This window comes from Myxocyprinus asiaticus, chromosome 18 (genome assembly GCF_019703515.2).
Source record: "Myxocyprinus asiaticus isolate MX2 ecotype Aquarium Trade chromosome 18, UBuf_Myxa_2, whole genome shotgun sequence".
Taxonomy (NCBI): domain Eukaryota; kingdom Metazoa; phylum Chordata; class Actinopteri; order Cypriniformes; family Catostomidae; genus Myxocyprinus; species Myxocyprinus asiaticus.
Window position 1 is genome coordinate 4,725,445 of NC_059361.1, and position 15,878 is coordinate 4,741,322.

General features: G+C 29.7%; 1 protein-coding gene across 1 annotated transcript in view; it reads left to right on the plus strand.

Moving 5' to 3' along the window:
* LOC127455822 (kielin/chordin-like protein) overlaps positions 1-15,274 on the plus strand; it is a 90,547-nt gene extending 75,273 nt beyond the window's left edge. The window contains exons 48-49 of the mRNA XM_051723976.1: positions 10,953-11,253; positions 14,402-15,274. Coding sequence (XP_051579936.1) covers positions 10,953-11,253; positions 14,402-14,619 — 519 coding nt within the window. The 3' untranslated portion in view covers positions 14,620-15,274. The remainder of the gene's footprint in view (positions 1-10,952; positions 11,254-14,401) is intronic.
* The last annotated feature ends 604 nt before the right edge of the window (positions 15,275-15,878 follow it).

Genomic DNA, 15,878 nt, shown 5'->3' on the forward strand with positions numbered 1-15,878 from the left:
AAAACAAACAATATATTGACTTTAAAGCCACTTTTTATTTTATAGAAATGCTCTACTTGTCTGCTGCCACAATATATGTATATCATGTTATGCAATTTAATGATCTTAATTATAATATATATTATATGTATAATTATTTTAACTATTATATCCTAAATTATCTTTATTTGAGGGCCTTTCTCAGTAAATATTGAAATATGCGATTAATCAGCACATCAAGTAATAAATTCGCTTAAAATTTTTAAACGATTGAAAGAAATTACGTTTGTACTAGGCAAAAAGTTAACTCCTGATATCAACAACTAGTAACACTAACATAATAGATATCTGAAATTTACTAGTAACAGTGTAATTATTGAAATAAAAAATTTACATTTTTAATAGTTGTAAATCAGTTGTTGATATCAGCAATGGACATTTACGCTAGTAACAATGTAATTATTGATATAAAAATTAACATTTTTAATAGTTGTAATTCAGCTGTTGATATCAGCAATGGACATATGCGCTAGTAACAATGTAATTATTGATATCAAAAATTTTAATTTTTACTAGTTGTAATTCAGTTGTTGATATCAGGAATGGACATTTGTGCTAGTAACAATGTAATTATTGATATCAAAAATTTTAATTTTTACTAGTTGTAATTCAGTTGTTGATATCAGAATGGACATTTGCGCTAGTAACAATGTAATTATTGATTTTAAAAATTAACATTTTTACTAGTTGTAATTCAGTTGTTGATATCAGGAATGGACATTTGCGCTAGTAAATATGCAATTATTGATATCAAAAATTAAAATTTTTACTAGTTGTAATTCAGTTGTTGATATCAGGAATGGACATTTGCGCTAATAACAATGCAATTATTGAAATAAAAAATTAAAATATTTACTAGTTGTAATTCAGTTTTGATATCAGGAATGGACATTTGCGTTAGTAACAATGTAATTATTGACATTAAAATTAAAATTTATAGTAGTTGTAATTCAGTTGTTGATATCAAGAATGCACATTTGCACTAAAAACAATGCAATTATTGAAATAAAAAATTAACATTTTTAGTAGTTATAATTCAGTTGTTGATATCAGGAATGGACATTTGCGCTAGTAACAATGTAATTATTGATATTAAAAATGTACATTTTTACTAGTTGTAATTCAGTTGTTGATATCAGAATGGACATTTGCGCTAGTAACAATGCAATTATTGAAATAAAAAATTTACATTTTTAGTAGTTGTAATTCAGTTGTTGATATCAGGAATGGACATTTGCGCTAGTAACAATGTAATTATTGATATTAAAAATGTAAATTTTTACTAGTTGTAATTCAGTTGTTGATATCAGGAATGGACATTTGCGCTAGTAACAATGTAATTATTGACATTAAAAATTAAAATTTTTACTAGTTGTAATTCAGTTGGTGATATCAGGAATGGACATTTGCGCTAGTAACAATGTAATTATTGATATCAAAAATTAAAATTTTTACTAGTTGTAATTCAGTTGTTGATATCAGGAATGAACATTTGCGCTAATAACAATGCAATTATTGAAATAAAAAGTTAACATTTTTACTAGTTATAATTCAGTTGTTGATATCAGGAATGGACATTTGCATTAGTAACAATGCAATTATTGATATTAAAAATTTACATTTTTACTAGTTGTAATTCAGTTGTTGATATCAGGAATGGACATTTGCGCTAGTAACAATGCAATTATTGATATTCAAAATTTAAAATTTTTACTAGTTGTACTTCAGTTGTTGATATCAGGAATGGACATTTGCGCTAGTAACAATGTAATTATTGATATCAAAAATGACAATTTTTATTAGTTGTAATTCAGTTGTTGATATCAGGAATGGACATTTGCGCTAATAACAATGCAATTATTGAAATAAAAAATTAACATTTTTACTAGTTGTAATTCAGTTGTTGATATCAGGAATGGACATTTGCGCTATTAACAATGTAATTATTGAAATAAAAAATTAACATTTTTACTAGTTGTAATTCAATTGTTGATATCAGGAATGGACATTTGCGCTAGTAACAATGTAATTATTGATATAAAAAAAATTTTTTTACTAGTTGTAATTCACTTGTTGACATCAGGAATGGACATTTGCACTAGTAACAATGTAATTATTGATATTCAAAATTAAAAATTTTCTAGTTGTAATTCAATTGTTGATATCAGAATGGACATTTGCGCTAGTAACAATGTAATTATTGATATCAAAAATTAAAATTTTTACTAGTTGTAATTCAGTTGTTGATATCAGGAATGGATATTTGCACTAGTAACAATGTAATTATTGAAATAAAAAATTAACATTTTTACTAGTTGTAATTCAGTTGTTGATATCAGAATGGACATTTGCGTTAGTAACAATGTAATTATTGATATTAAAAATTAAAATTTTTACTAGTTGTACTTCAGTCGTTGATATCAGGAATGGACATTTACGCTAGTAACAATGTAATTATTGATATAAAAAAAAAAAAAATTTCTAGTTGTAATTCAGTTGTTGATATCAGCAATGGACATTTGCGTTAGTAACAATGTAATTATTGATATCAAAAATTAACATTTTTACTAGCTGTAATTCAGTTGTTGATATCAGGAATGGACATTTGCGCTATTAACAATGTAATTATTGAAATAAAAAATTAACATTTTTACTAGTTGTAATTCAATTGTTGATATCAGGAATGGACATTTGCGCTATTAACAATGTAATTATTGAAATAAAAAATTAACATTTTTACTAGTTGTAATTCAATTGTTGATATCAGGAATGGACATTTGCGCTATTAACAATGTAATTATTGAAATAAAAAATTAACATTTTTACTAGTTGTAATTCAATTGTTGATATCAGGAATGGACATTTGCGCTATTAACAATGTAATTATTGAAATAAAAAATTAACATTTTTACTAGCTGTAATTCAGTTGTTGATATCAGGAATGGACATTTGCGCTATTAACAATGCAATTATTGAAATAAAAAATTAACATTTTTACTAGCTGTAATTCAGTTGTTGATATCAGGAATGGGCATTTGCGCTAGTAACAATGTAATTATTGATATAAAAAATAAAAAAATTTCTAGTTGTAATTCAATTGTTGATATCAGAATGGACATTTGCGCTAGTAACAATGTAATTATTGATATAAAAAATAAAAAAATTTCTAGTTGTAATTCAATTGTTGATATCAGAATGGACATTTGCGCTAGTAACAATGTAATTATTGATATCAAAAATTAATATTTTTACTATTTTTAATTCAGTTGTTGATATCAGGAATGGACATTTGCGTTAGTAACAATGTAATTATTGATATCAAAAATTAACATTTTTACTATTTTTAATTCAGTTGTTGATATCAGGAATGGACATTTGCGCTAGTAATAATGTAATTATTGATATCAAAAATTAACATTTTTGCTAGTTGTAATTTAGTTGTTGATATCAGGAATGGACATTTGCGCTAGTAACAATGTAATTATTGATATCAAAAATTAACATTTTTACTATTTTAAATTCAGTTGTTGATATCAGAATGGACATTTGCGTTAGTAACAATGTAATTATTGATATTAAAAATAAAAATTTTTACTAGTTGTACTTCAGTTGTTGATATCAGGAATGGACATTTGCGCTAATAACAATGTAATTATTGAAATAAAAAATGAACATTTTTACTAGTTGTAATTCAGTTGGTGATATCAGGAATGGACATTTGCGCTATTAACAATGTAATTATTGAAATAAAAAATGAACATTTTTACTAGTTGTAATTCAATTGTTGATATCAGGAATGGACATTTGCGCTAGTAACAATGTAATTATTGATATAAAAAAAAATTTTTTACTAGTTGTAATTCAATTGTTGACATCAGGAATGGACATTTGCGCTAGTAACAATGTAATTATTGATATTAAAAATTAAAAATTTTCTAGTTGTAATTCAGTTGTTGATATCAGAATGGACATTTGCGCTAGTAACAATGTAATTATTGATATCAAAAATTAAAATTTTTACTAGTTGTAATTCAGTTGTTGATATCAGGAATGGACATTTGCACTAGTAACAATGTAATTATTGAAATAAAAAATTAACATTTTTACTAGTTGTAATTCAGTTGTTGATATCAGAATGGACATTTGCGTTAGTAACAATGTAATTATTGATATTAAAAATTTAAATTTTTACTAGTTGTACTTCAGTCGTTGATATCAGGAATGGACATTTGCGCTAGTAACAATGTAATTATTGATATCAAAAATTACAATTTTTATTAGTTGTAATTCAGTTGTTGTTATCAGGAATGGACATTTCCGCTAATAACAATGCAATTTTTGAAATAAAAAAATTAACATTTTTACTAGTTGTAATTCAGTTGTTGATATCAGGAATGGACATTTGCGCTAGCAACAATGTAATTATTGATATCAAAAATTAACATTTTTACTATTTTTAATTCAGTTGTTGATATCAGGAATGGACATTTGCGCTAGTAATAATGTAATTATTGATATCAAAAATGACCATTTTTACTAGTTGTAATTCAGTTGTTGATATCAGGAATGGACATTTGCGCTAATAACAATGCAATTATTGAAATAAAAAATTAACATTTTTACTAGTTGTAATTCAGTTGTTGATATCAGGAATGGACATTTGCGCTAGTAACAATGTAATTATTGATATCAAAAATTAACATTTTTACTAGTTGTAATTCAGTTGTTGATATCAGGAATGGACATTTGCTCTATTAACAATGTAATTATTGAAATAAAAAATTAACATTTTTACTAGTTGTAATTCAATTGTTGATATCAGAATGGACATTTGCGCTATTAACAATGTAATTATTGATATTAAAAATTAACATTTTTACTAGTTGTAATTCAGTTGTTGAAATCAGAATGGACATTTGCGCTAGTAACAATGTAATTATTGATATCAAAAATTAAAATTTTTACTAGTTGTAATTCAGTTGTTGATATCAGGAATGGACATTTGCGCTTGTAACAATGTAATTATTGATATAAAAAAAACTATTTTTTACTAGTTGTACTTCAGTTGTTGATATCAGGAATGGACATTTGCACTAGTAACAATGTAATTATTGATATAAAAAATAAAAAATTTCTAGTTGTAATTCAGTTGTTGATATCAGGAATGGACATTTGCACTAGTAACAATGTAATTATTGATAAAAAATTAAAAAATTTCTAGCTGTAATTCAGTTGTTGATATTAGGAATGGACATTTGCGCTATTAACAATGTAATTATTGAAATAAAAAATTAACATTTTTACTAGCTGTAATTCAGTTGTTGATATCAGGAATGGACATTTGCGCTATTAACAATGTAATTATTGAAATAAAAAATTAACATTTTTACTAGTTGTAATTCAATTGTTGATATCAGGAATGGACATTTGCGCTATTAACAATGTAATTATTGAAATAAAAAATTAACATTTTTACTAGTTGTAATTCAGTTGTTGATATCAGGAATGGACATTTGCGCTAGTAACAATGTAATTATTGATATTAAAAATTAAAAATTTTCTAGTTGTAATTCAGTTGTTGATATCAGAATGGACATTTGCGCTAGTAACAATGTAATTATTGATATCAAAAATTAAAATTTTTACTAGTTGTAATTCAGTTGTTGATATCAGGAATTGACATTTGCACTAGTAACAATGTAATTATTGAAATAAAAAATTAACATTTTTACTAGTTGTAATTCAGTTGTTGATATCAGAATGGACATTTGCGTTAGTAACAATGTAATTATTGATATCAAAAATTAACATTTTTACTAGTTGTAATTCAGTTGTTGATATCAGGAATGGACATTTGCTCTATTAACAATGTAATTATTGAAATAAAAAATTAACATTTTTACTAGTTGTAATTCAATTGTTGATATCAGAATGGACATTTGCGCTATTAACAATGTAATTATTGATATTAAAAATTAACATTTTTACTAGTTGTAATTCAGTTGTTGAAATCAGAATGGACATTTGCGCTAGTAACAATGTAATTATTGATATCAAAAATTAAAATTTTTACTAGTTGTAATTCAGTTGTTGATATCAGGAATGGACATTTGCGCTTGTAACAATGTAATTATTGATATAAAAAAAAACTATTTTTTACTAGTTTTACTTCAGTTGTTGATATCAGGAATGGACATTTGCACTAGTAACAATGTAATTATTGAAATAAAAAATTAACATTTTTACTAGCTGTAATTCAGTTGTTGATATCAGGAATGGACATTTGCGCTATTAACAATGTAATTATTGAAATAAAAAATTAACATTTTTACTAGTTGTAATTCAATTGTTGATATCAGGAATGGACATTTGCGCTATTAACAATGTAATTATTGAAATAAAAAATTAACATTTTTACTAGTTGTAATTCAGTTGTTGATATCAGGAATGGACATTTGCGCTAGTAACAATGTAATTATTGATATTAAAAATTAAAAATTTTCTAGTTGTAATTCAGTTGTTGATATCAGAATGGACATTTGCGCTAGTAACAATGTAATTATTGATATCAAAAATTAAAATTTTTACTAGTTGTAATTCAGTTGTTGATATCAGGAATGGACATTTGCACTAGTAACAATGTAATTATTGAAATAAAAAATTAACATTTTTACTAGTTGTAATTCAGTTGTTGATATCAGAATGGACATTTGCGTTAGTAACAATGTAATTATTGATATTAAAAATTTAAATTTTTACTAGTTGTACTTCAGTCGTTGATATCAGGAATGGACATTTGCGCTAGTAACAATGTAATTATTGATATCAAAAATGACCATTTTTACTAGTTGTAATTCAGTTGTTGATATCAGGAATGGACATTTGCGCTAATAACAATGCAATTATTGAAATAAAAAATTAACATTTTTACTAGTTGTAATTCAGTTGTTGATATCAGGAATGGACATTTGCGCTAGTAACAATGTAATTATTGATATCAAAAATTAACATTTTTACTAGTTGTAATTCAGTTGTTGATATCAGGAATGGACATTTGCTCTATTAACAATGTAATTATTGAAATAAAAAATTAACATTTTTACTAGTTGTAATTCAATTGTTGATATCAGAATGGACATTTGCGCTATTAACAATGTAATTATTGATATTAAAAATTAACATTTTTACTAGTTGTAATTCAGTTGTTGAAATCAGAATGGACATTTGCGCTAGTAACAATGTAATTATTGATATCAAAAATTAAAATTTTTACTAGTTGTAATTCAGTTGTTGATATCAGGAATGGACATTTGCGCTTGTAACAATGTAATTATTGATATAAAAAAAACTATTTTTTACTAGTTGTACTTCAGTTGTTGATATCAGGAATGGACATTTGCACTAGTAACAATGTAATTATTGATATAAAAAATAAAAAATTTCTAGCTGTAATTCAGTTGTTGATATTAGGAATGGACATTTGCGCTATTAACAATGTAATTATTGAAATAAAAAATTCACATTTTTACTAGCTGTAATTCAGTTGTTGATATCAGGAATGGACATTTGCGCTAGTAACAATGTAATTATTGAAATAAAAGATTAACATTTTTACTAGTTGTAATTCAGTTGTTGATATCAGGAATGGACATTTGCGCTATTAACAATGTAATTATTGAAATAAAAAATTAACATTTTTACTAGTTGTAATTCAATTGTTGATATCAGGAATGGACATTTGCGCTATTAACAATGTAATTATTGAAATAAAAAATTAACATTTTTACTAGTTGTAATTCAGTTGTTGATATCAGGAATGGACATTTGCGCTATTAACAATGTAATTATTGAAATAAAAGATTAACATTTTTACTAGTTGTAATTCAATTGTTGATATCAGGAATGGACATTTGCGCTATTAACAATGTAATTATTGAAATAAAAAATTAACATTTTTACTAGTTGTAATTCAGTTGTTGATATCAGGAATGGACATTTGCGCTAGTAACAATGTAATTATTGATATTAAAAATTAAAAATTTTCTAGTTGTAATTCAGTTGTTGATATCAGAATGGACATTTGCGCTAGTAACAATGTAATTATTGATATCAAAAATTAAAATTTTTACTAGTTGTAATTCAGTTGTTGATATCAGGAATGGACATTTGCACTAGTAACAATGTAATTATTGAAATAAAAAATTAACATTTTTACTAGTTGTAATTCAGTTGTTGATATCAGAATGGACATTTGCGTTAGTAACAATGTAATTATTGATATTAAAAATTTAAATTTTTACTAGTTGTACTTCAGTCGTTGATATCAGGAATGGACATTTGCGCTAGTAACAATGTAATTATTGATATCAAAAATGACCATTTTTACTAGTTGTAATTCAGTTGTTGATATCAGGAATGGACATTTGCGCTAATAACAATGCAATTATTGAAATAAAAAATTAACATTTTTACTAGTTGTAATTCAGTTGTTGATATCAGGAATGGACATTTGCGCTAGTAACAATGTAATTATTGATATCAAAAATTAACATTTTTACTAGTTGTAATTCAGTTGTTGATATCAGGAATGGACATTTGCTCTATTAACAATGTAATTATTGAAATAAAAAATTAACATTTTTACTAGTTGTAATTCAATTGTTGATATCAGAATGGACATTTGCTCTATTAACAATGTAATTATTGATATTAAAAATTAACATTTTTACTAGTTGTAATTCAGTTGTTGAAATCAGAATGGACATTTGCGCTAGTAACAATGTAATTATTGATATCAAAAATTAAAATTTTTACTAGTTGTAATTCAGTTGTTGATATCAGGAATGGACATTTGCGCTTGTAACAATGTAATTATTGATATAAAAAAAACTATTTTTTACTAGTTGTACTTCAGTTGTTGATATCAGGAATGGACATTTGCACTAGTAACAATGTAATTATTGATATAAAAAATAAAAAATTTCTAGTTGTAATTCAGTTGTTGATATCAGGAATGGACATTTGCACTAGTAACAATGTAATTATTGATATAAAAAATAAAAAATTTCTAGCTGTAATTCAGTTGTTGATATTAGGAATGGACATTTGCGCTATTAACAATGTAATTATTGAAATAAAAAATTAACATTTTTACTAGCTGTAATTCAGTTGTTGATATCAGGAATGGGCATTTGCGCTAGTAACAATGTAATTATTGATATAAAAAATAAAAAATTTTCTAGTTGTAATTCAATTGTTGATATCAGAATGGACATTTGCGCTAGTAACAATGTAATTATTGATATCAAAAATGAAATGGACTACTAGAAATTTTTACTAGAAATTCCAGCTGGTATGAAATTATTTAGATACTGTATGTGTATATATCTGTAATTGTGTTTTGAACAGGAGTGAATGACAGATCATTGTGAAATTCTACTAATGAAAATGCATTACATGCATTGCATTTTTTACTAGTTGAAATTCCATGCCAAAATGGGTATTTCCAAGAGTAATGATGTTATTTATAGATAAATTGAGAGAAATGTCGATAATAAATGATAATTTCACTTAGTGCTAAAAAGTGTAGATAATAATAGTTCAATCTAAGTAAAAATAAATTATATTTTTATTTTGGAGTGTTGTGTCATTGTGTCATTTGGAGTCACGCTAAGCAGGGCCAGTTCTAGGCATTAAGAGGCCCTAGGCAAAATTTATGTTGGAGGCCCCCCGACCTGCCACAAAGTGGTAACCTATTCAAATATTCACTTAATCACACAATCTGCTTCAAGCAGTACTCTTTAATTTTAGTAAAAGATTAAATGGCAAAAACAAAAAACAAATCTTTTGCCATTTTTGTTGCAATATGCATCATGCTTGCTGTGAATGGTCTGTGGATATTCCATGCTGTCTGAGATTGAGACAAACCTTTAGCACTGATCAAATTTAAATATCCTTGACACTTCTTTGTCTTAATTGTTAAGTGTTTTACAAGAACAGCAACTAAAAAAATAAGAGAGTGCAAAATAAACAATCCCATATCCATAACACATTTTATATGATGACATACTTTTATTACTATTAATATTAATGTTAAGATAAAGTATAGCCATTTCTAAAGCTCCAACACACCAAAGAATATGCATTTTATTATTCCCTACAACTTTGTAATAAATACTAATATAATAAATATAACCATTTTAATAAATGTTTTAAAATAGACCACTGAAAACCCCTTATCTGTCGACCACTAACACAGTATGAATAGCCTATTAGGAGCACATTGCATGTTCTCTAAGAAACATGCTGAATTCAGTGTTTCTGAATCAAAGTTCACCATCTTTAAGCTCGTTCTCTATAAGTCAAGCATCTAGATACAGTACTCACTTGATCGACTCATTTTCTGCTGCTCTTGTTTTTGCATACAGCACATAAAATTGATGTTTGCGCAGATGGAACATTACCTCGACCCCTAAAACACGTCCATGGCCATGCACTAATGTGTTTGAGATTTTGCGATATCAAAGTAGACATCAGACTAATTTTACATTTCCTTTGTTGCAACGCTGTTAATAGGCGTCATTTGTGGATTTTCCAAGCGCTAGAAATGAAAATTTCCACACACATGCGAATGGGTTAAAATTTCTATTCGCACATTATAATTTGTACCCAAAAATGCAAGCAAAAGGCTAACTACCAAGTTCACATGTCTTTTGGAGGCCCGTGTCAATGCGGAGGCCCTAGGCAATTGCCTAGTCTGCCTATAGCTAGTGCCGGCCCTGACCCTAGTTGCTGCCTATTTAGAGTGTTTCAAATCAGTTCCATCTGAGTTAGGATGCTGCCAAAGTAGGCAGTGCACAGCAAGGCAGCTCACTAGGTTTTCTGAGTAAAAGTATTTCTATCCCCTCTTGCAGGTGGGCAGCGGATCTCTCGCTAATGTTCAGTGTCCTGACGCGCAGAACATCAACCCGTGTAAGGAGGCAGGCTACAGGGCACAGAGGACAGCAAACGCTCACTGCGCCGTGCTGAAGTCGCCCATGTTTGAGCGCTGCCATAAGGTGGTGCCGCCCGAGATGTTCTTCGCTTCATGTGTGTATGATCTGTGTGCCTGCGACTCCAACATGGACGAGTGTGTGTGTGACGTGCTGGAGGCTTACGCGTCTGAGTGCCGCAAAGCTGGAGTTATCCTGCAGTGGAGATCACCTACACTCTGCGGTGAGTTACAATAACTGTAGATGAACCCTTTTAAACTTGCTATAGTTTAGTGCATTGGTTCTCACCAAGTTGCAGATTTGTTCTGGAAGGAAAACAGGGAAAAACAATGCTGAATGCAAATAATAAAATGCAACTATATTGCGTTTAATTAGGATTGCAAAATTAATAGGCCATTGAACTTTAAAGGGAGTGGAGAAAACACTTACAGAATTTTTTGTGTTGATGTCCAAAGCCATACGTCCAATCAGACTCTACGGTATTTTGCTGCAAACTCTGTCAATGTCACTTGGTAGAAGGTATATTGAGTTTAATTATATAAATTTAGTTCCTGTGACATGCACTCATCCTCAAAAAGAAACGAGTATAAACATGTTTTTTTCCGATCACAATTATTTGGGGGGGGGGGGGGTAAATCATTTGTTGCTGAAAAGACATATAGAAATAAAAATTGTCATTTATCTTATAATGTTAATCATTTTGCATAAATAATAATACATTTCAATGTCTGAACATGTTTTTATTACTTTCGTACAATAACAAATTTTGGTACTGTGTTGGGTCAGCACTTGCCAACAACATCTGTGTCCATTTATTTATTTTATGAGTTTCAACTGGATTTTCTTCATCATTAATTAAATTTGAACGTTGAAAAAGTGTAACGAACTCATCACGGTATGTTGTAACTTTGGCCGCACTTTGATTTTACCCAAAAATTCAGCACAACAGTCAATGATTTTGAGGGTTCTAGACGGCTGTTGCTTCAAGTCATTTACAGAGCTGACTGGACTGAGGAGATCATTTCAGCTGACTGCTTTGCAGCAAACATATAAAGTAAACATTATTACAGATACATGTTATTAACTCATATCATTATAATAGTTGTATAGCTAAGAATATTTGTATGATGGTTTTGTGTTGTACTTTCATTTAATTGTCTAATCTTCAAATCTAACACAACAGTCTTTCAGCTTTCTGCCACCACTTACAGCGCATGCGCTGAAATTTTTGGAAACAATAGGATTGGTCTATAAAGACAGACCTACCATGAGCTCTGAGGTTGTTAATCAATGGTATATGCTTCTGTTGAAGTCATCAGTTCATGTTATTTCAACTTGATTTAAAAAACAAATGTGTTTAAGGGGGCCTAGGTAGCTCAGCGAGTATTGACGCTGACTACCATCCCTGGAGTCGCGAGTTTGAATCCAGGCCGTGCTGAGTGACTCCAGCCAGGTCCCCTGAGCAACCAAATTGGCCGGTTGCTAGGGAGGGTAGAATCACATGGGGTAACCTCCTCGTGGTCGCTATAATGTGTGGTTCTCGCTTTCGGTGGGGCGCGTGGTGAGGTGTGCGTGGATGCCGCAGAGAATAGCGTGAAGCCTCCACACGCGCTATATCTCTGCGGTAACGTGCTCAACAAGCCACGTGAGAAGATGCGTGAATTGACGGTCTCAGATGCGGAGGCAACTGAGATTTGACCTCCACCACCCGGATTAAGGCGAGTCACTACGCCACCACGAGGACTTAGAGCGCATTGGGAATTGGGCCCAAAATGGGGAGAAAATCCAAAAAAAATTAAATATATATATATTTTTTATAATAGTAAAATACCTGGTGAATATATATATATATATATATATATATATATATATATATATATATATATATATATATATATATTGCAATATACTTTAAAAATATAAACTAAACAAATTTAAATCAATAATTTTATGTTTTTCCATTATTTTTAATTCTATTACATAATTCGAAATGCTTCATGGGATTGTAGTTCATTCCCTCATTAAAGAAGTACACATTACCTTTGTCTTTTTGTCTGATTTTCAAATACTTTATTTGCTTCAAATCAAAGTTTGTTGTGATTCACCTCGGAGCTGGTTGGTTTGTTTCATGGCATACAACTCGATTTTGTGAAATCCCCATGGAATAAACCAATGGGAATAATTCTTCCAGAGCAGATATGGCTGAAAAAGTGGGCAGGCACTGTTTCGCTCTATTAACCCTTTAAGCTCTGAGGGTGTTTTTAAAGATCCTGTTCCAGTGGCATACCCAAAATTAAAGGCTTATAAAAGGCTTAAAAAAAAAAAGTGTTTGGTATCTATATCATTTTATAATGATATAGATTATGATACATTCTGAGACTCTCAACTTAATAAACCTCTGAAAAAAATCAGATTAAACTAAACAATTTTAGCCCAAAATGTACTTTATTTCTTATTTTTCTTATTTGACATTGTATATCTCTGGGTGTAAATACGTTGGCTCTAAAAAACTGCTTTTGTTTTGTTCCCAATCTTATCAGCTGTAACTGAGAAAAATTGTGTGTTGATACGACAAAGCAATCAAAAGTTATAGCATTACAAAAATAATTTATCATAGTGTCCAAATGCCTCTCCAAACAAATGAAACATAATAATTGTACATAAGAACTAACTACACATGCAAACACAACAATGACTAAAGGTTTGCATAGCATGCAGACATGATTTTAGTAATGAGATTTAACAGAATGAGTTTCATTCTGTGCCATTTGAGTCATCATTGAGTCTGTGTCATGTACTTGGCACCATCTCCTGGTGGTCATATGCAACATTGTGTTTCTTGTGGATTATCTAATGATCTATGCATCCGATTACCTTGTTTGTGGGGCTCGTTTAATAGATAATCACCTCTTCTAAGTAATGATATGTAATATTTTATGTTCCAATTATTTTCCATTAAGTTATATGCGAAAACGCGGCATATAAGCAACACCAACATAAATGTCAAAGAGTGAGTAAAACAATTAGGCTGGGTGTAATATACTCTTTGGGAGCTTTCCAACAACATATGGCACATGGCTATTTGATCAGTCTGATGTTTTTTACTAATATCAATAATATGTACAGTACAACTTTTGTAATAAATTCAAAAAAGGAACACTTCTGATTCGTCTTCAAATTTCAAAGCACTCATTCAGTTTTGGTCATAATGCCTACATTCATTGGAAAGTAGAGCTTCTAATGATACCTATTTTATGTTGGTCACCATATATATATTTTTTTTCTCAAGAGCTTAGAGGGTTAAAGATTAGTGAGTTGATTTTATTATATAGTGTAACCCCTGTCCTCTCTTTCTTTTTCCATCCCTACAGCTATTGGTTGTCCACTGGAACGAGGTTATGTGTTTGATGAATGTGGGCTGCCTTGCCCTAAGACGTGCTTTAATAAAGACATCCCGTTGGGTGTGATCGAGGCTCACTGCTTTAAACCCTGTGTGCCAGGATGCCAGTGCCCAGCCGGACTGGTAGAACACAACGCCCACTGTATCGCCCCTGAAAAATGCCCTAAAATTATCCACGGCAACTCATGAGGCCCACAAATGTCACATGGATCCAAATCAGTTCCTTAACGTTACAAAGTCTAAGTCTCATTGATATGTGCTTTCCAAATAAACTTGAGATATGATGAACCAAAATATGTTTTTAAAGTCAACACTGACCCTTTTAACTTTCTTAATACAAATTTCTGGTTTTATTGTGGACACCAGTGTATGTTATTAAAAATATGTTTGCCAAGAATCCCTTTTACTCTGGTATGGAACACCCACTTTTCACGATCCAGTCAATTTCTGGTGAATATCATCAAGTTTAACCCCTACATTTTTTCTCATTTAAGATTTCCCTGTTTTACTCATTGTTTACTTCAGATTATGGAAGTTGTGAGAGTTGTGAACAGTGTTTCATGTAGACTTTAAATTGCTTGCCCTTCGGGAACAGTTTAGCTTTATAGCTCAAAACGTTGAGACATTACTATTTAAACAATCTTGTACTGCAAACTGCATAAGACTTTTGTTTTATTGGTGCTTCTGTCTGTAAGTGATTCTTACTGATTTTAAGACACTGTGTTAACCTGTGTTGAACTTTGGTTATTAAAGCTCTTCAGCTTTACTGTATGTAATTTCTGCGGCACTAGTGCCACAAAACAGAATTGCAAAAATAAACGTTTTCAAATGAAACAATGTTTCAAAACATTTTCTGAATATGCCCCCCCATCTGATGTTGATTGAGCAGACAGTCCTGCCCCCAAACTCACACCATTGGTCAGTGTTATTGACTCTCTTGAGACGGTCACCCAAAACAAAAGGCATTTATATAGCGCCACAGAGACAGTGCTTACAGATTTCAAGAAAATTAACCTATGAATGGCTTACTTATGGCTGTCTCAGCATATTAAGCTGGGATAGGAGAAAGTATTGTAACACCGAACACTTACACACTTCAGCTTTAATACTGAATTATGTATAGTCATTCCCAGGAGCGGATTTAGGCATGGGCGACATGGGCAGTTGCCAAGGGCGGGATCTTGTGGGGTGGTGGCACGAGTGAGTCTGGTTTCTCCCAAGGTTATTTTTCTCCAACATCTTATGGAGTTTGTGTTCCTTGCCACAGTCGTCTTCGGCTTGCTCACTGGGGGTCTAAATACAATTATTATTTAAATATTTCATTTCTATACACATTTCACAATCATATTTAATCAAACTACACAAGGATCACTGTAAGACATTATAGCTATTACAGTTTCAATTTTAATTTTTCTGTTAACGCATGAGTTTCTGTAAAGCTGCTTTGA